The 22525-nt window shown below is 34.6% G+C and overlaps 1 protein-coding gene across 2 annotated transcripts in view; it reads left to right on the plus strand.

Annotated features, from left to right (window-relative positions):
* The first annotated feature begins 1315 nt into the window (after positions 1-1315).
* Positions 1316-22525, plus strand: part of FAM174B (family with sequence similarity 174 member B) — a 618965-nt gene continuing 597755 nt past the window's right edge. Inside the window, exon 1 of one of the 2 annotated variants that reach the window (XM_044078383.1) lies at positions 1316-1994. In XM_044078383.1, the coding sequence (XP_043934318.1) occupies positions 1729-1994 (266 nt within the window). In that variant the 5' untranslated portion in view covers positions 1316-1728. The remainder of the gene's footprint in view (positions 1995-22525) is intronic. The other variant, XM_044078381.1, reaches the window with a different exon arrangement.

Genomic DNA, 22525 nt, shown 5'->3' on the forward strand with positions numbered 1-22525 from the left:
ATTAAAGTCGAGTTTTACAAGTCGTGTCAGTTTGGAGTTTTTTTGCTATTTGGTTTGTTCACTTGTTATACTACATGGTCTTAATCAGCAGCTGCTGGTTTTGTTCCTTGACTATTGGCCCAGAGTGGGGACTTCACAGCAACCATGGAGCTTTTCTCCTTAGGCCTTCTCTGAAAAGTTGTTTTAATTCCCAGTTGGCCTTTCATGGTAAACAAATATAAACAAACAAACACATAAATGCATACATCCCAATGGCCGTGTATGTATGTGAAAGTTTCTTTTAATACTTTAATTCGCTTGAACATCAGTCAATATTATGAAGATTTGTCAAAAAGCTACAAATAATTCTGATGTTTTGTATGTTTAAAATCCTTCATGTGTTTTTATATGCTGATTTTATGTTTTAGCTGCAATATGTTAACCCACTACCTATGCTGATACTTTTATTCCTCTTTCTCGCAAGTTCCAGTCATTGACTTACATGGAATGTCGTACTCAACTGCAAGTATATTGCCATGTCACATGGTCAGTTGATTCTCTGTAATATGGTCAAACCAGTACCTACTCTACCCCAAGTGTGTTTTTCACTGTTAGTGGTTTCTTCAAAAGTGCTCATGCAGTTCAGACTTTTTACTGACTTACAGCTCTTATTTAGTGCTCACTACTGTAATAAACTGGTATTCTGACTGTGATTTAAATTTCAAAGATGAGGACTGTCCCTACTGTCAAACTCTGTGTTTAAACATACACAGCTGAATATGCTGTTTTTTTTCCCTAATGATATTTAACCTGGAAGACATCATAATTTCCTGCTGAAGTTTTTATTTTGTGCACATTTCTGGTACAAATTTATCTTGAAATTCAATAAACTGTAGTGTTATAGTTTCTCCTCCCAGTTTTAAACAGCTCAACAGTAAAGCATTTGCTCCTTATTAAAAGGCTTGTGTGTATATGAGGTGTTCCAAACTAAACATCACTTCTGAAACCAAATACTAAGTGCCGGTAACATTCTGAACAAGCAGGTATGTCAAGTACTGTCAGACCACACCTTGTCTAAGCATGAGTCAGTTTACTAAGATATGATTAATAACAGATTAAAGGCATTTCTTAAAACACCATTAAATAGTTAATTATCCCAAATGTCAATTTGATAAGAATTACTGGAACGAGTTTCTGCCGTGTAGCTAATCAGCTAATACAAGATGCTGCATAAACATTATATTTATCAAATAAATTATCTCAATCTGGTGCAAAAAATCTTCCGGGTCTGGAGTCTCATTTCCTGCAAATATATCCAAACCAAACAAAAAAGCAGGAAGACTGGTCTTAGGAGGAGGGAAAGTATGGGAGGGGAGGTGAAAGGAAGCTGGGCAACCCGGGCACAGACAGCTTGCATCTTACGTGAAAAAGGCAAGCACTGTAATATCCGGCTTTAGCAGGAGGTTCAAAATAATGCGATATGCTCAGTGAAGCATGCATTGCACATGAAAAAGTGGTTTATCAAAAACACAGCCATATAACGCAGAGACAGCGGGATCCTGGAATAAGGAATTTTAGTATCCTAGTCTTATCCGGGGAAAAGCAAAACACACGTCAGTTTGTGGAAAGACTGTCAGCTTGTTACAGATATCGGTCTTCTCTTCTGTCAAGGAGGAAAAGTGTATAAAACGTGTGCCCCATAAAAAAGAAAACGGATATTACTGTGCTAAGTTTAATTTAACACACACCATGCAGATTGTGTATTTTGCCTTTGCAGGAGCGCTAATAGTGAACGGAGCATTTGGGATCCTGACGAACCAGCCTGATGCATCTTCCAATGCTACTGAGGTAGAGGACCAGGGAATGTACAATTCGTCCACAGCTACTCCACACTTTACCACCGGTACCAAGCTCTCTCGCATAATTCAGAACCTGTCTATGATAAAAAACATCGTCTTCTGCGTTTTGGGCATCACCGCTTTCCTTATTACCTGCCTCGTGGTTAAAGTAGTCAGGTGATGTATACCTTGGTTACTTATCACATCTAGAAGTGTTGCGTTGTCTAGGACAAGTACAATACTATGGCACCAATGCCATATGTTAACCTTTCTTTCGGGCTGTGCTGTTTAATGGTTTGCCTATAAGCAGCTGATTTGTCTCTCCTGTATTTAATAACATTTTCGCGGTGCATTGTAGTTTTTGATAATTATTTACACACTAATTTCAATGAGTATTTTCAGATAGCCACCTCTTCCTTTTTCTTAGGGTGTCCTTTTTGAGTTGTTCAGGCAGGGAGTCCTGGGGAAAACGTACTTATAGTTTGGACTGTTCTAGTGACGCTTCTGAGTCAAGCAGAAAAATGTGAACAGTTATGCATTTTTTTTCCTTTTTGTATCGTGCATAGTAAAGGGACGAAGCCAACAATAATCATTTCAGAGTATAATGAGGACAGAAGCTCTAAATTAAGGTAGCTTTAAAATACTGACAGTGATTTCTTAGCAAGTTGGTAGAATTAAGGGATTTTTATTTTATTTTGTGTTAATTTATGTATTGCTTGTTTGCTGCGTTTTGGGTAACCGATATAATCCGACTGGGAAATTGCCCCCTTTTAGCGGACACCCGGTTAGATAAACTTCATATATAAAGACTATTAATGCAAATTGCATAGTATTCAACGCAGGTGAACAATATTAGTTTCAACATTGCGAAGACCTGTGGCACAACATGAGTAGTAAAACGAAACACGTAGTCCGAGAGCTCTTGTCATGTCTCTCTTTTCATAGAGTCCATCTCAGAGAAAAAGATGGATTTACACGGAAACAGGAAATCTCAGAGAAAAAGATGGATTTACACGGAAACAGCAAAAAAAAAAAAAAAAAAAAAAAAAAAAAGTATGACAGTCCTCCTGACAGAGGTAAGACATGGAGAAGTGTATACTCCAAGAAGGAGAGGTGGCTATTGAGGTAGAGTCAAAGAAGCAGAAACAATGAGGAAATTAGTAGAATATTTTATTTAAATTGTGTATGTGATGTATGCCTTCAGGTGGTGCCTGTGGAAGGCTAGTTATGGTGTTATAGACTGTTTAGGGTGGATTCTTGGAACAGGTGCATGACCATCTGTTCTCTGTATTTTGTTTGTGGTTTGTTTTTGAAGTCTATTATGTTAAATTATTTTATTTTGCTACTATTTATTTACTTGATTGTATTTGTATTGGTATGCATTTTCCAAAGGAAGAAAAGCTGATAAACACAATTTTTGATAATGTGCATTTGCCTTTTAGGTTCAGATCATAGCAGTGAGTTCATCCAGTTAACACATGTATAAATAAACTAAACAACTGCAGCCTTTAGCTCTTCTCTTTTCTGATCATAAAACCACAGGATTATTTCTTAGAGAAGCTTGGGCTACAGATATATTGCAGCAGCAAGTACTAAGCCATGCAAACAGTGCTGAAAGCTCAAAAATATTTTTGTGGTTTAGTGTAACAGGGGTAGAATGTCTGTATATTAGTATGTCATTATTATGTTCCTTGGCTTTCAGATTCCTAACCTGTGTCTTCCCCTTTATTTGCTCATGATTGTGATTCTACTGTATGTATGTTGTGTTGTAGAAGACCGTTCTTCTGTAGTCATAAATTATAAGAATGAGACCGTTACACTAAAAAAAAATAATTTGTAATCTTTTGGTCTTCTCTCACTAAACAGACTTTAATATACAGTAAGTAAACATTAAAGCAAGATGGGTTAAATTCTTCTTGTTTGAAAAACACATATGTAGGCAAGTGTTAAGGTACAAAGAAGAGGCATTTTATGTACCTATATAAGTAACACACAGTAATCAACACTCTTAAATACGTCACTTGAAGGTAAAGCTATAAGCTAATGGTTCATGATTGCTTGTATGAGACCCATTTTTGTGCATTTCCATTAATTTACTTTCTAGTATGCACTTTATTATGTTCAGGCTTATAAGTGAGCTGGAGCTTATCTTGGCAAATGCAGTAATTTTAACAGATTGTATCTATATGTATGCATGTATGTGTGTATCTATGTATGCCTGCATTTGGGTGTACATGTATGTATGTGTATATATTAAAGCATTTGTTCACATCAGGACTTGCTAATATTTGTAAATAATATATGCAGGCAATATATTTTCTTTAATACTATATAAATAACATATAAACCACAGTTTTTAGTTTTATTTAGGTGGTTTTGGGGGTGTCAAAATTGATTTTGTGACTTCCAACACTGTAAACCCATAGTGCTGTTTATGACAGTGCTTTACATTTTGCCAATATGTTGGATGCTCTATGGTTACATTTTCATGCAGTATGCCTTTAGTGCCAAGTTTATTTTCAGAGTTGTATGAGACATGCCATAGACTTAAGTTCAAAACTTGAAGCATAAAAAGTAGAAACACAGAGTTGCTAACAGTTCTATACAGTTTCAAACAGCTATAATGTTAAAAGTTTTAAAGTGTGTACTATACTGCAAAAAATGCCACTTCAGCGATAAACTATGTAAAATTTGTTTTTAAAGCTTTTGCTGGTAATATTACCAATAAATGTCCATTTTTCACTGTAATAAATGTAATATATATCAGTACTGTAATGTATGTTTATGTATAACAAAAATATTTTAAGTACATTATTTTGGAAAAATGTTTAAATGACAGTAGTGCTCTCTTTTCATTGTGGATTATTCTATTTTTCACATTAGTGGAATCACCACTTGTTAACAAAAGTATATCAAAACATTAAAGTTTCACTACAGTAAGGGTTAGCATTATGTTTAGCTTACTGGAAAAAGTATATCATGTACATTTAGCAGTGTGAGGCTTTTCAAGACTTTAGTACATTTGTTAACACAAGGAGCCATTTATTAATTGTTGTTATTTTGTATTATATATTATAAAAATAATGGCATAGACAGCTGTGGTACCCAAATCTGATTAATTCTGAAAATATGGGGTGCTACTTAAATAGCAAAGGTAAAGGATAAATTATTTATCACTGCATTCCTTATTTAATGAGTGCATTAACTTCCAATATGAGTACTTTATTAGTTCATTTCCTATTATTTATTTATAAACTTTTTTTTAATCTTCGTAATGCAGTTCAGTGACTTACATGATGCAGCTGTAATATGGAAACACAAACTCACAACAGACACATACATAAACTAAATGCGCGCACACACACACACACACACACACACACACACACACACACACACACACACACACACACACCTGCACTTGTGTAGAGAGACACACTTTTGCATAAATGTCATTTAGTGTTCTGTTTGCAAGTAATAACGTTTTGTGAGTTTCTTCCCAATTTTGTATCAGTTAAATGAGGGGGGTAAAATGAAATGTCCAGCGTGAAGTATAAATGTGAAAAAGTAAAATAGCACATGGGTACAGTATCAGTTTGCTGCAGAAATTAAGAGTGCAGGCTGCCTGGTGTGCCGTTCTAAAAAATATCTTTAATGTATGTTGGAACATATTTGTGGGAACATTTACTAAAGGAAAATGGAGTATCAAGTCTGAAACCATTAACTGAGAATGAAACATGGAGACTTACTTGCACAAATGGGCTTGTAAAATGGAATATATAGAAAAAACAATTTTATTGGCAGATCAGGACAGTATGGCTCACTTAGGCATTAATTTATTGGGTATGCTGCATGTCCTTCATATCTATCTGCATGTCCTTCATATCTAACATCTTATCTCTTCTCATCCAAGCCAGTAAGTACCTTGTAAGGCTGACATTATTCTTAATCCAAGTATAGTTTTTGGTCATTTTACTTTTCTTTAAAGGCAGTTTGTCATCTACATTCTTCAGTGAAATAATGATTTCATATGTCTTCCCTGAGACACCAATCTTACCTTTTCAGACTTGAACTGTTGATCTTCTGTATTCTGTATCCTACAGCAATTGAAGAGGTGAAATTCTTGGCTACAGTCAGGGTGTCCCACAGGGCTCTGTCCTAAGCATGTACTTGTTTAGATTGTATCTTTCAGACCTATTTTCATCTGAGGTGTTCTGTAGTCATTCAAATCTACATTTGTTAGATAGGGCACATCTGCAAAAGAACTTGACTAAATTGATCCTTTGGGCACAGGAGAATAATATGCTTATAAATACATCAAAAACTAACAATATGAGATTTGGGAGACATATAAATTGAAAGGTGAATATTGAATACAGCACACATTGATTGAAACTGTAAGGACTTGGATATATGGTTAGAGCCAGCTTTGGATTTTTCTAATCATCAACCAGTTGGTTAGTGATAGTTATAGAACTATAGGTTGTATAAAATATTTATAGGAAATTATTATATATAGGAATATTTGTAGGAAATCAGAAATGATAAAGTCATAATTTGTTAATTACACTAGACCCAAACTTGAGTATGGAATAACAATATAGAAACCTTATAAGAAAACAAGCATGAGTAAACTAGAAAGATTACAGTGGAAATATACCAAGGACACCCATGGATGTGAATATTTAAGTTATTATGAAAGACTAAAATATCTGAATTTGTACAGTGTCTCATATATATATATTTAAGAAGAGATCTTGTTTAGGCATATAGGGCATTTACAGACAACTATATATCAGAATGTTTGGGGCTATCAAAATAGTAGAGAATTATCAGTTAACCTGTGTAGAAGATTCTATAGGAATGGGAAGTGTACTAATTGTTTTTCTGATAGAGCAGCTGGAACAGACTACCAAATTACATTAAAGCAAGCACTAGTTTAGATATTTCTAAGAACAATCTGTATACTTGTTATGGAAATAACTGTTTTGGTGTATTGGCAGGCTAATAGGGTATTAATGCCCATGTTTGAATATTTGTATGTATGTATGTTTGTTTTCATTTACCTATAAAGGTAGAGAATAGCTATTGTTTTTCTTTAATTGTGATTTATCTTATAACATCCAAATATATACGTCTTCTTGCTATTTTTTTACATTGCTTGATTACATTTATGAAATTTATTAGAAGATACATTGTCTGTTATCATTTTTTATCACTGCTGTACTTCCTGAAGAGATGTGCACATTATTAAAATAAAAATATGTTTCTGGTGTACTTTTTTTCATTTTTGCAATATATTTAGAGTGATGTGTATTACACCAATACTTCAGTTTTGACATGCATCTTCTTATTCTTTTCCTAACTTCTTTTGAAGAAGAATTATTGAAATATTGCTAAGCTTTGTTTTTCAGAAGAAAATGATACATTTTCATTCAAACTATAAGCAACATGGGAATGATGGTTTGTCTTTGGTTGCCATTCTTCCATATGACTGAAATAAGACCTACCATATGTAACCTTAAATTGGTGTAATTTCACGAGGAACATCAGCATGTCTAGGAGGAATAAGGCTAAGTCTGAGGGCCAAAATCATAGTACTATTCCTAAATGATAGCTTTTGAGAGATATGCTTTGAATTATGCGTGTGTATCAGGAACCAGAAGGCTAAAGGAAATCAGTCATATGGTAGAATGAATCTTTGTGTATGCTTAGTTTAGTAAGTATATACAAATATACATTCTCACTAATGGTATGGACTCAACAACTTGAAATCTTTTTATATAGAAAAATAAGAAATTACTTCTCTTTTGGACCATTTGCTAGGATTTTTATAGTCCAATGCTATGATTTTTAATGCTTGAAGGTTGAAAGGTGTGATTCAGAGGCTTAAGATTTACAGATAAAACATTGTGCTGTATATTCTGGAGTGAGTGTTGCAGTTTCTGGTTGCAATTTTGTTAAGAATTTCATATTAAAAGTTGAAAATGAAACTTCTGTTCTGTGTGGAGAGATGAACACCTCTCCCATCCTAGCTTTTATATAAATGCTTAGTTCACAGCACCAAGCCTTGAAGAGAAAAGCTGTTGTTTTATATTAATCTGTATGAAACCTTCCATCTCTTGACCTTTGTAGTTAGAAACTTTCTGTAGGCAGCATTGCTAGACCATCTGCATGTATAGCTTGAGGTCGAGGGAGACTTCTGATCATTTCTTGTCCAAGCTGATATGCATTTGAATGATTACTTCCCCACCAACTGTATTGCTTGCTGCCCCTTCTTTTAAGGATGAAAAGGATTACCATTTCTAATACCAAGGGATGAACACTGTGGAATAAGGAGAAGGAAGAGTATAGGCACTTCTCCAATTTGTCAGTCTGTAACTTTTGTAGTATACAAGTTACTTTATACCACATTACCTGTGTCATTATGTTAACACTTGTGTCACACCATTTGGTGTCATATACCACTGCATTTGGTATACTTGGATAGCTCATACACCATGCCAGCTGATATCACTTCATTGTTCATATGCCATGACAGCCAGTATTACTACATAACATGTACATCACACTAGTTGCACCAATACATGAATATTGTTCCACACTTGATGGTATACATATGAAATGGTTAATCCACAGCAGTTGGTATAAATATGTAAATACTTACAAAATACAAATTGGTATCACAACATAAGGCATCACCCTGCCAGCTTTTATCACCACATATAGCAGATAGTTTGGTACCACTTCTTAACTTGTACACATACTATTTGGTATCACTATGAAGAGCGTCTGTCTTTAAGTTGGTCATATTTCAGCTACTCGTGGTTCAGTGGCTGTCAGATGAATGATTGTCTGTATATTGGAGAGTTAGAGTCTTTCCACCTCTGTTTGCCTGCTGTGCGATGTGACACTGCCAGCCCAGCTATCTGGAATTTTGTAAGTAATTCTATGTCATTTGTGAATATTGATATGATTTATACAGAACTGGTCTATTTCATTGATTTATACAGAACTGTATGTTATGTACTGAGCTTCAAGAATGTAACCACAGCATACCTTGCTGGAACATAGAATATTAACTTACAAAACTTTAAGAAAATATGTTGAAATTAAGTGCTTTATGATGTGCTTTAAAAGTTAGTTAATGCAGCAAGGAGACGGGATGTCTAGAGCTAGAAATTTCTTTCTATTGTCTTGGAGAGAAGTAATTACTAGGTCTAAAATGTAAATATGTTTAATTGTCATATGACTTCTAGTTCTGAGCAAACATCTGAGAAATATGTATTTTTCACACACAAATGTTAAATTCTGTTAAGTTTCTGTTAGTCTGGGAACTGAAGGCAGGTGACAAAGAGTGATGTCATCTAAGCTGACCCAGAAGTAATGCTTGATATTAATTTAAGAACTCTGAGAGATACTGTGCATTTTGTATCTTGTCTTGGACCTAGGAACATCCACTCATCATCTGCATGTGCCTTGCTCTGCAAGTAAGTTATTTAGGGCGTAGTATATTTTAGATATAGATAGGAATATAGTAAAGATTCATTTAGATATTTTCTGTATTTATTTGAGACTGTCCTCTAATGTTGTTTTAAAATATGCTATGGTAACTCTTGGTTCACACCACTTTAATAAGAAATCTAGTAAGCGCTTTTGTTATGTTCTGTGACAAAACTTCTTCAGACAAACATATTAGAAACAAAAGTGGCTCTTAAATATAATTAATAAATCACATGATACTAAGAGTAAACCCTCCTGCTTGAAGAACAACTAACCACATTACATGTTAAAAATATTTATACATGTATGCCCATAAAAGAGGGGTTACCCTGATAGTCTTCTGAATGATTTAATCGAAGAAGTCCAACAGAAAAGATTTTCTGGTTATTTTAAACCAGTTCTACCAGAGATTAGGTAGAGGTCCAACATGTAGAAGCACAAAACTGGAGGACTAAGAATATTGTTAACAATACCCAACTACTCCTTAATGTTTATTACCCCTTTTAGTTTGGCTGTATATAATATAAAACAATCATTTTAATGAAATAGGAATTGCTTATAGATGATAACCATACCTGTAGTGTTTTAGGCATGTTTCCCAATTTTGTGTTCAAAAGGGGTCAGAATTTTAAGAGTATACTTGAAACTTGTAGGAAACCTAGGATACATAACCCAGGAATGTATAAGTGTGAATCTTGCTCATTTTGTAAGTTTATAGATGTAGGAAGTTCATTTAAGATTGGGGGTGTTAAATACTACATCAAGAATAAGTACAACTGCCACACGAAGAGCGTTATTTATTTTGCTAATTGTCAGTCTTGTCCCTGTTTTTATATTGGGAAGACTGACTGGAAATTTAAGTAGAGATTATACGAACATCTTTATAGTATCATTTAAGATTGGGGGTGTTAAATACTACATCAAGAATAAGTACAACTGCCACACGAAGAGCGTTATTTATTTTGCTAATTGTCAGTCTTGTCCCTGTTTTTATATTGGGAAGACTGACTGGAAATTTAAGTAGAGATTATACGAACATCTTTATAGTATTAGGAAATCTAAAACTGAAAATGGTTTGTTTAAACATGTGGTTGACTATCCTGACCACTCCTTTAAGTTTAAGATAATTGAACAAGTTATAGCTGATTTAAGGGGAGGTCCAACAAATTTAAAATTAGAACAAAAAGAGTTATATTGGCAGCTTAGAACTAATGCCTGTACTTATCCCAGGCTGAATGATATCTATTCTATTACCTGTGTGCTTAAGTTAAAAGGTTTGGATAGGAATATCCTTTAGAATGTTAAAAAGGTTTTTAAGTTTGAATCTGTATTTTTATGTTAATACATCCATAAATATTTTTGAGTATTTTTAATATCTAATGTGGTTAGTTGTTCTTTAAGGAGGAGGGTTTACTTTTAGTATCATGTGGTTTATTAATTATATTTCATAGCTACTTTTGTTTCTAATATGTTTGTCTGAAGAAGTTTTGTTAGAGCATACTGGATTTTTTATTAAAGTGGTGTGAACCAAGAGTTGACATTTGATTTAATTTATTAAGAGCAGTTCTTTCTTTTCTTTGGTTTGTTTTTTGTTATTTTAAAATATTTCCTGTGAGTCTTAATTCTGCAGTTACTGTGTTGATTGAGTATTGTCTTGTTCTTTTATTTTTATTAAATATATTTAAACCTATCTTTGTGGCAGATATTTAAGCTCTTAGAGTACTTGCATATGTATTTGGTGACACTGTACAGGCCACTTTTAAATAGCCTTGCTCTTGGTCATACTTACCATTTTTATAATAGTAACATTACACAGTAGGATTCATCACCCTTTGGGAAGGGCTGTAAAGTAGCTGATAAGGGGTTCTGGTAGCAGTGATAACTACCTTATGTCCTGGCAGAAGGAGGCATAGCTAGTAAACCTGTGGCAGCATTTCCCAGGCATGTGTTTGTGTATAAATCAAATCTCAAAGTAAGTGTGTGTGTGTGTGTGTGTGTGTGTGTGTGTGTGTGTGTGTGTGTGTATGTGTATGTGTGAGCTACTTGGACAGGGACACAAAGCACTGGTTGGACAGAGAGGGTGTTGGGAGGACTTGGCTCAGAATCCTGGCTAAGGATTCAACTCTATAGCTGTGCCAATGGGGAGTCTTATTGGGGATCTGGAGAAAGAGGGAGAAACCAGCCCCTAGACTGACTGTGATCTCTGTATGCTGTTAAGGAAAATTGTACTTTACTGTGTGTGTACTTGTCATCCTTCCATTGTGTATGCCCCTCACTGTTACCAGTGGTGAGGATCGAGGCTCCTTGATTACTGGGCAAGTGCAAGGGTGTCGCATGTGACTCTGAGCAAGTTACTTGAACAGATAATGTTTCTATTTTTCCCATTAAAAGGGATATGTGTGTCTGGTGAGCTCACCTGGTTAACAAATGTATAACAAAGGAAGTTTGACTTTGTATAACAGCTCTCATTTTGCTTTGGTTACTACATGCAAACACAGAGAAAGTCAAACTTTAGCTTAAATATCTTCCTAAGGTAATATCTAGCTAGGACATTCTTGGATTCTGTGCCCAGATAAATTGTATAGCTGCAGTTAACAGGAGGGGTTTAGAGTACTGTTTAAGAGCAGGGTGCCATATGTGTATGCATGTATGTATGTAGATGGAGGTGGGGGAACTAACACCTGAAATGCCAATAGGTGTGGTATTCAGGATTATTTGAAAAGTCCACTTTGGGATTAGTTCATAGTTCATAGATTAGTACTAGGCTAACTGCCCTTGCGAGCCATTTTAAGCCTAGCCAATTATCCCTTGTGAGACTCAAACCCTGCACCTTGTGTTTGTAAGGCAAACACCTTAACCATTAGGCCACCCTCCCAACCCTTAGTTAAGTTTCCTAGAAAAATAGTAAAAGTTGGATGAATGCTGATTGGAGACTGAGCTCCAGCTTGGGTGACAGGTTAAAGGGTTATTTTGACACCGTTAGTGTATTTATTGTGTTTCATGTAGCTGCTAGAATGGTTCATGGTATGATGTACAGTGTTTACTCTTGGAGTTCAGTTGTCTGTCAGTAGTACTTCTGACTTCCAGAATAGTGCCAGGCATTGGAGGAGAGACATTTAGAGGGCAGACTTTAAAAGGAGAGGTGCCCTAAATATTTATTCCGAAATCTGCCTTGTTGTTCATTTGTTCTGAGCAGTCAGTTTAGTTAGTGTAGTTTTGCAGAAGAGTTAAATTGCATCCTGAAGGAAGAAAGTATGATATTATTCTTGTTGGTTTCAAATATCTGAAAAATATAATTGCATTTTTGGTTGCAGTGGTATTATGTTTACATAAACCCTGGCATTTTGCCACCTTATTATTATATCATTAATATTCTTAGGAACTGTAATGTGAAACCATATCATATTTTTCTCTACATAAGAAGTGAAAGAGAAACAGAAATACTTTCCTTATTATAAGGTGTTTTATTAGCTGTAGGATCATGAAGCATATCAGTGTTTGGAACTAATCTAATTGATATGGATCAGTTGACACAGTGTTGTATCTAACTGTATCATTTAGGCAGATTTTAATTGCAGCCTAGTTCTATCCTTAACTTTTCTGTCACACATAAGTTTAGACTTTCTGATTGTGTAGTAGTCATCTATGTGTGGTCACAAAGGCAGAATATATATATGCCCCGTTATTAGAGTCAGCTCTCTTCCTGTCTAATTTTTATTAGTTGGGCACTAGGCTACTTTAGTGGCAAAACCAAATACTTTTTTTTTATTCCAGTATAGTTTTACTGCACAATCCTGTTTTATTTTTTTTGTTTTCAGTGATTGGTCACTATTGCTTATTAACTGTTTGCTTGTTAACCAGCTAGGTAGACTGATCTCATTAGACCATTTTGAGAAGTCATCCTGGTTAAAGGCACATGTTATGAATAGGTACACAGTTTAAGTATCAGAACATGCAGAGTAAATTAATTACATGTGTAAGCATAAAATTTAATATATGATAACATATATCATCATATACTAGATTAGTATAGGATGAACAGTACAGTGTAATGATGCTAGCTTAATCTACACTTGCTGTATAAGTTTGCCAAGCAAAAAAAAAAACATAATTTGAGTCATAGTCATCATACAGTATTGTAACTTAACAATATCTAAAGTTGCAAAGCAACTGTTGTATCTTAAAAAAAAAACACTAATTTCAAATCCAGTAATCACACAAAGAGTAATGCAAAAGCCAAAGTTAAGATTATAGAGTGTCAGTTAACAGAACAGTGAGATAAGTTAAACAGAGTTAAATTCTCAGTACTTCAGTACTGGAATTAGAGTTGTTACAGTAAAGCCTCAACACGCCATCAGATAATGGAGGAAGATAAACTCAGGTGAACATTCTGAAATATGTTGCCTTCTCGCTGGTCCTTTTGTGGTAATTTGGCTCCTCATGATCTGGTGATTTTACTGTTTGAAATTCAGCCAAACCCCAGAACTTACCAATAAGGTACCTTGATGTTAAAAGCAACAAATATTTTCCTACCATATCACCTTATATATGAAGAGGACCCTTATTGATGGGTCAGGGATAGCCACTCTGACTCCCTCTGTAAGTAGGAGGTACCTGCAGGTAACCTCGGCTATTAGATTTTCTCATAAGTTAGATGTTTGTATAGCTCTGTATCACATACTAGTAATGTAGGTGTGGAACCTTCATTGATTTTCTGATTCTACAGGAGGGGTTTCTCTTGTAGCAAGGGAGAGAACTGACTTGTGTAAAGATGAAAACTCCTATATAGCCAGTTTCTGACATGGTATGCATGTGTCCCTAAGCATGAAAGTTTCCAGAAAAAGATGCAAAATGATAACTGATGGAGAGAATAAATCAGACCGTAGGACCCATCAAGGAGGGATCACAGATCAACTGGTAGGGTAAGAATGTATGCATTATAAAAATATGCAACAGTACAAGGTAAGTTATCTGAGAACTTCCAGCCACAAACCAGCATGCATTATGAAGTGATTAAGGTTAGACAAGTTTCACAGGAACTAGCTAAAACATAATGACAGTTTATACACAAAACTGGAGAACCGTATCCAGAATTGTTAGGAAAAGTAAGATGAAGGAATTATGGCACAGATATTACTTTAAAAAGATTTAATCATGAAAGTTAATTCGACAATTCAAAAGAGGAACTGAAAACATTTTGGAATGATAGAGTTAAGCCAATTAACAGTGCACAAGCCAATATGCATAGAAAAGACAGACACAACAAATCAAAAGGAAAAACAGTAAAAAATGGCAAGGCATAGAGTGTGCAAACAGCAGAATAAAGTATTTTTATAAATGAAGTATGGTGACAAATACCCCCACAAAAAGCATACCACGTGCAAGACAGAGCATGTTTGATTACTCAAAGGCCAAGTTACTTTGCAGAAATGTGTAAATCAACACCAAGCCAGGACGGACAGTTCAGGACAAAGATTAGACTGGAAAAATGCTGCAGATTGGCAATTGTTAAGCATCTCCCCAACACTGTTAGGATCGGTTCTTATGTCTCTCAACTTTCCCTGAATTAGTTTCTTATTTTTGTTCTGTTCCTCATATTTTTTTTGTTTTTGACCATCTGGCAAGTCACTGAGGATTAGAGTCAGCTAATAATGCCAGGCATTAGTGATTTATATTTCTTATAGTTCAGAAAGTGCATATTGATGCAAAACCTGTTCTGCTGTTATCCTTTTTAGTGAATAAGAGTAATATTTAATAACAGTTCCTGGTTTTGATCATTCCCCCCCATTATTTTTGGATTTGGTCCAGAATTCTTAAGCAAAGAAGCTGAAAGGTGTGCTGCTATCTGATAGGGCTAAGAGCTTCACTGGCTTTCATTCTTTAATTTGTAGATGGATTGACGATAAAACAGAAAATATCACTTTGGGAAATGTTCACATAAGCGGTACTGTACTCCGCTACTTGACTTCAGTGGGTGTTTAGCTTAAGATGGGCCTACACTCATTCAGCGAGAGAGAGAAATGTCAACAAAACCCATGAACAGCTAGATTTTTGTTGTAATTTTTAATTTGTTGTAGTTTTAGACAAAATAAGCTACTAATTTTGTTCCGGGGTTAGTGCAACAGTGTTGATTGAATGCCTTTAGACTTCTAGAGAGAGCTGAGATTTTATCTGAATGTTGACTAATATTTTGACCATTTGTGATCTGTGACAGTAGAGGATGCATAACATTCTATTTGGCTTCATTATTTGATCAGCATGATGCAAATAATATAATTTCAGCTTGGTAAGCAGCTAAATATTTTCGTGTCCTGACTTGCTTCATGGAACATCCTTGTCTTATTTTATTGTGACAGGTTGGCAGTGGATGAATCAGCTATTTTTTGAGAATGATCAGTAACACTGATTTTTTTTTTACTTCTTGTACCTTGTATTCAAATTGCTTTGAATGAACCAGATCTCCAGGACACTAATGATTCACCATAAAGTATAAGCAAGATATGGTCCCTCAAATTCTTTCCTGTTTGATCCAACTGACATTTTTTAAAGCCAGGATAAAAGTGCAAAGAAAGCTTCATGTTTGTGAACATATTAAAAGGAGAATGTGGTTAATGTGGGTAGTAGGCCTTTGATAAATGTACAGACTGATTCATCATGGTGAACGTTGTTAAAGGTGTACTGAAAAATATTTGTTCCATTCTTGAAATACTGTTAAAGTGTGGGTTATGAGCATTCAACTCCATTGTTTGTAAGTTCATCCACAACCATTCTGCAGTTTTGTGAATTACTTTGAGAGTAGAGGTATACAAAGTAAGAGTTGACAGTTTGCTGCAGTGCTTTTAACATAGAGGATTATATTGGATTGCCAATCATAACCTGCTTATTATATATTCGAGACATGGATGCCAAAAACTTTAATCTCAAGGTGAATCTTGGCGTTCATGTCTAGAACACATAATTAAAGGTTATGATCTGACACCTGATCATAATTCTTTGTAGTGCATGAAGCTTTTTATACTCAATGTACTACTAGTTACAGAAAAAAAAACACTTGTGTTTTACTGGCTTTCAAAACTGTACAGCACTTAGCGAGCCCTGGCAGAAAGGCACAGGTCCAGATTCAGTAAAGCCTACACTAAGTGTACATTGTTCTGAGTGAATTGACAACACAAACATAACTCACACCTTCTTCCCCCTACTTTTAGTTTTCCTACTGATATTCTTGCAGCTTTAAATATTGACAGGGATTCATAAAGGTTACCACGAAGTGTAGACCTCATGTACATTTAGTGTAATCTTTCTGAGTTTCTAGAAAGCACAAAAAATGTGATAAGAATTTTATTGGATACATATCATGTACACATAGTGTACACTTAGTGTAGGCTTCATTGAATCTGGATCAGAGTAACACAGTGTGGTATGTTTACACTTTCCTTGTCATTATTGTCAACTGTCCAGATTTTCGCAGAATGTCCAGATTTTTGCCTCATATGTTTGGGTCTATTTCTCATACATTCTGTGGTTTTTGGACATATTACTGAAGACTGAACTCCTAAAATAATAACATACATTTGAGTTTAAGACTTCATATCCCTCGGAAAGTGCAGATGAACACACATCCTATTATTTTAGCTACTTTCTAAGTTTATAGCAGGAAGTCAGCAGTACATTACCGTCATGAACAGCATGCAGAAACAAATCTGTTTTTTTATTCTGTCATTGCCTTTGCTGGTCAGTATTGGCAGATTTGACTGATTAGCTCAAAACCCCACTTTAACAAGTTAAGCAGGAGCACTTAACATTTGTTAAGGTTGGGTTGAGCACTCCTTAACTGATTCATGTTTTTCTGGGTACCAGAGCATAATCACAGCGCACCACACACTACATATCATTTGTAATATCAATAACCAGAATTTTCTTCACTAGACAAGAGCAGGATAGAGTTTAGTTTGAGATGAGACAGAAGTAGATGTCCATGGCCAACAAGTGCAGATTTTTTTTTCTGTATTTATCACTTTTTAACTAGGCAAGAGGGGTGATCCCTCTACCCTTTTCGGCCATGAGCTAAGTCACAAAAGCAAGGGTAGGCAGTATACATATATATATAGAAACAATTTACATTAGCCGGCCAACCATTTTGTTTCAAGGAAGTGGGAAGAAACCAGAATGTCCAGAAAAGAAGGCAATCAGACTCCAGAGAACATGCCCACTCTGCATAAGTATTGACCAGACCAAAAATCAGGATTAAATCCATGACCCTTGACCCATGAAACAGAAATTGATACTGAGGTAACATGCTGCCCACATCAATTGTTCAACAGTGATTTCATCAGTGTCAGTGTTGCAACAGATAACACACTCACCTTTGGTGCAGAAGGCTGTGGGGTTCCACTTCCATACCAGGTAGATGGACTGCTGAAACTGCAGTGCAACACTGTCCCTGGGATGAGACATTAAAATGAGGTCCCAACCTCCTGAGCTGGTGGTAGCTCAGGTGAATATAAAAGACTCTACGACACCTATTGAAAAGAGTAGGGGTCCTTTATTTATATACAAAAAAGTCTTGTTTACAACATATTTATATATTTACAAATATATAGATATACAAATATATTTACACATATTCATAATTTCCTTTGCAATCATATTAAATGTTCATTCCTATTAGACCCCCACTCCTTTTTCTATGACCACCATCTGGTTTTACTTAATATTGTTACTAAAAGCTTATTTACCATTAAACATAACTTAATTTATTATTTCATTCCTTATAACCCATACAACACAAAATAACTTTTTATCTGTTCTTCTAACATATTCTTTACTTCTATTTTTAAAATATCCATATTTAATCATATTCATGTTTATTTTATCCACTTATTTTATATCTTCAAAAAAAATTCTTTACATATTCCCTATAACTTTTTTACTTTCTACATTTTGAAAACATGTTTCATAGTTTCGTCTTCTTGACAATGTAAACATATTTTATCACTTTTCTTTTTGTATGGCATATTTCCTTTTGCTGGCAATTTATCTATTATCTGTCTCCACAAAAAATCTTGACATTCTATTTTCTGATTATACCATTTGCTTTTTAGTTTTATATCTTTAATTTTTTTATTCTGTTAGATTCTTCCCATTTTTGTGTGAGGATTCTGGGTACAAGATTTCCTTCTTTATGTTTCTCTTGTCTCTTATTGAACATTTATCTGCCTGGCCCTTTAATTAAATCAGCTGTTGCCTCGTTATGCTGAATAATACATTGTTTTTCTGACTGAGTAGTGTTTAATTCTCCTGTAAGATGCTTGTTTACTGAATGCTGAAAATGTTCTTGCTGATGTAACTACATTGTTTTCCAAGTATGTTGGCAGCTCAGTGAAACTGTATCTAGTCATGTTCAGTATGGCAAACTTGAACTCTGCAATTGTTGTTTTCTTTTGGAAATCAGTGATAATTTGGTTTCTAAGTGTGTGCCAACAGTGATTCCTTTCTTTTGAAAAAAATCTCCTTTCTTTTTGTTTGTATGCCCATAGAGTTTGTTTATATAATTATGAATTTTGGGGGCTTAGCTCCCAAATTAGGATGTGTGGGAATTTTTCCATGTAAAAAAAAAATGTTTACCTTTAATTTTTACATTGGCTGAATTTCCAACAAGTTGTGCTCAGTGAGGTGGTTCAGACACTGAGGTGTAATTCATTAAGTCATAGTGGAAGCAGTAAACTGTTTACTCTTCCCATGTACATAAAGTTGTTTTTCCTTGTTATTTGTCTGTCTATGACTGGATGTGCATTACTCAGGTAGGGAGACCAGCACAAACAAGATAACAAGTATTCAGGTAATATTTTTGATTAAAGAAAACAAGCAACATAAACAAAATAGTCTTCCACATGTCCACTTAAAGATAAAGATAACTTATTTGGGAACAGGGATTTTTATATTTTATATTTCTGTTTTTTTTTTCCTAATAAGACTAAATTAATCATATTTTGTCATGTGACTATAACACCATTTACACATATGATTTCCAAATTGTTTTGTAATACATAGAGCACACTCTAATTATGCTGTAATATATAATTTCCATTTACTTATTTACTTGCAAGTCAGAGTACAATACACCCATTTTAAGTGATAGTGATTGATGGTTAGAGAAATACAAGCAGCAGTCAAAAAGTTTTTTTTTTTCCAAAATCAACCAAGATAATGAAAATAATAACCCATTAAATACAGTTCTAGCAGTCAACACTATTGTAAAAAATATTGACTTCTCTGTCCTCCCTTTCTGGTAATACAGCACAGCCCAAGTGTTGCAAATGAATACATGTTTATGTTGAATCTAGAAATGCATTTATGATAAACTTTATACAACAGCAACAAACGTTGGTACTCTGTTATCTTCTCCAGCACAGCTGATTCAACCTTCAACACAAAACAGAGAGATGAGTATAATAGAGGAACTTTACTGTAAATTCACAGTAGTATGATATAGAGACTTCTGCATGCAACTTGAGCCACAACCAGAGCAGAGTAACATATATTAAATATTAATCACCATTAAACTAAAAACTTTGCTAAATTCTAACTGAACCCTAACACTTAAAAATAGGAGGGACTTTTCTGACACTTTTTAGCTAGTGGCTAAGGATTGCACCTAGCAGTAACTAAAGTAGGATTTTTCTATTTTACATACGAGAAGCTGAACATATTCATTAAATAAGCCTACAAAATAATTCATACCTATGTAGACTACTGAAGAAATGTTAGGGAGGTAGAGTGCAACAAATGTCTGTGTCAGCTAGAAAAGTGTATGTAAAGATTTAAAGATTGGGCCAGTTCTTGGCTATTTGAATTCAGCTGACCACAATAAAAAATAAAGAGGAGTTGCTGAGTTCCTGGCCAAAAAAAAAAAAAAATCTAATTGAAAGGAGTAAAGGTTTGTGAGAGAGATTTATTGAACCACCAGTTAACATTTTGGTTTTGCTTGGTTCCACAAAGACAGGAACTTTGAAATGGATGTAAGAAGCATATCTGTCTGTGATTTTTATGTTTACCAAAACAGGCAGAATGTAATGTACCATGCAGCTGTCTAGTACTCATGTAAGTAAGGTTTTGACGAATACTTCTCTCATATTCTTAGAGCCAGGTGTGGTCAATGGAAAATAATTGCAAACATTTTATGTGGGTTTCCATAGATACACCTGACAGGTATTTAACAATACTCTTTTTTTATTGTGACTTGAAATATTTTATAATGTTTTCTGGCTGTGGATTTGGTGCTTATTTGATGGTTACTGTGTCAGTTGCTCATACCTAGGTATGTAAGAAAATATGATTCACTTAGAACCAGATGTAATGTTGTGAGGCTAGCTTGGCATGAACTTGAAGCACAAATATGCACAAATACAAAAAATTAAGAATAATTCAATGCAGAACCTTGTGTTGCCTAAAGGTCTTTTGTCACTCGGCCTACAATCAATAAAAAAAATCAATGTCTAACCAATCACTCCTTAAATAAAGTTTTATCTTAACATCCCCATTGGTCCTCCTTAAAACTAAATTAAAACTACTGAGTTTTTGAGTGTGAACATATTGCGCATGTATAAACATGCTAGTGAAATGTATAGCTTAAAGACTCCCCCAACTAAACTATATTTTTGTAATTAACTCAATTAACCATTAAAAATAAAGAGTGCACCACTTAGTGCAAGGTGTTATACATCATAACTTTGAACAATGTAATAAATAACAGATACTCAAGCCAGTCTAAAGATTGTCAAATACATACAGAAAATGTTTTGCTTTTTTTACATCTGGTACTGTGCAGTTAGGGGTGAAACACTGTGAACACTAAAATCTGTGAATCCACCTGAAATGATAAAGTCACAGTGGTAAAAAAGCTCTGTTAAGGACTCTCTAATACTTCTGTCTTTTAAGCTTAAATTGATCAGGATGAAACAAACATATATTTTATTTGACAGGCCTTCCTGTTCCCTCAGTAATAAAGACAAACATAAAAACATTGGTTTGTCATAATTAGGAAGGAAGAGCAGTTACTAGTATACAAGAACTCCAAGAGACTAACAGCAATGTTATATTTAAACAAGTGTACAAATTGCATGGTATACACCATAGCCTAGAAACCTCAAAAATGTTTTTGTAATTGGTGATGCAGTGGTTTGGAAATCTAACACATTCACTGGTCTTGGTAAAGAAAGAAGTCACTCTTACCTGTCATCTAAGTTAACATTATAGATGTTATAAATAGAGGAAAGATAGTGCATGGATACATTTGACAAGGTATTTACTCACGTGAGACTATGAAAACTGTTAATATCTCCTTATTGCTTATATTTTATCTCTGCTATTCTCATTATTGGTTTACTCATTTATGTATTATGTAAATATGCTCATTATAAGAATAACTCTATAACCTGAAACTTATACTTTGCCTGAAGTTTTATTGTGAAGCTTTTCTCCCCAGGACTGCACTGAAAAGGGGCTACTAGCTCAGTCAGACTATCCAGTCAACAAATGGAAATACAATAAAATATGCATCAGGGTATGGCGTAGCTTTCATATGTCTATTTACATTCTGGAAACATCTACTTTTCCACTGAGAACCTGCTTTACTTTGTATGGTATCTAAATCTAAACACACAGTTAGTGTCCCTCAGTCTGTGAATATTTGTTGCCATAGTGTGAAATTCAGTACCTAATGGTATCGGACAGATGTGTTATTTATGAACCTACATTCTTTTGACATATTACACCTATCTCACTTTGGGATCGAGGTACTGAGCAAGGTATTTTATCAGACTCATTCCTTTTTCAGACTTTATCTTCATATGGAAACAAATCTGTTAAACCATGAAACCAAACATAGGTTAAGTCAACAATAATTGCTTCTAGGTACTTTAACAAAAACAAAAAGAGTAAAGTTTAAGTTTTCCTTCTTTTGGAGGATACAGAAATTGCCATTGCTACTAAATCCTGGATCCGAGATCCTAATATTTTATATATTACAACTATATGTTTACCTTTGTACATTATTAAATACATAGGGATCTGGTGGTGGTTTGTGCATATTTCTTCTCTACACCTCCTTGTGTGAGAACTGGATGAGGTTCCATTTAACCAAGTTCAGCTAGCTGAAGTTGAATTCCCTGATCACTGTTTCCATAAGAAATCACTGCAAGTATGGT

The sequence above is a fragment of the Protopterus annectens genome, chromosome 7.part0 (genome assembly GCF_019279795.1).
Source record: "Protopterus annectens isolate FY-2018-M chromosome 7.part0, PAN1.0, whole genome shotgun sequence".
NCBI classification, from domain to species: domain Eukaryota; kingdom Metazoa; phylum Chordata; order Ceratodontiformes; family Protopteridae; genus Protopterus; species Protopterus annectens.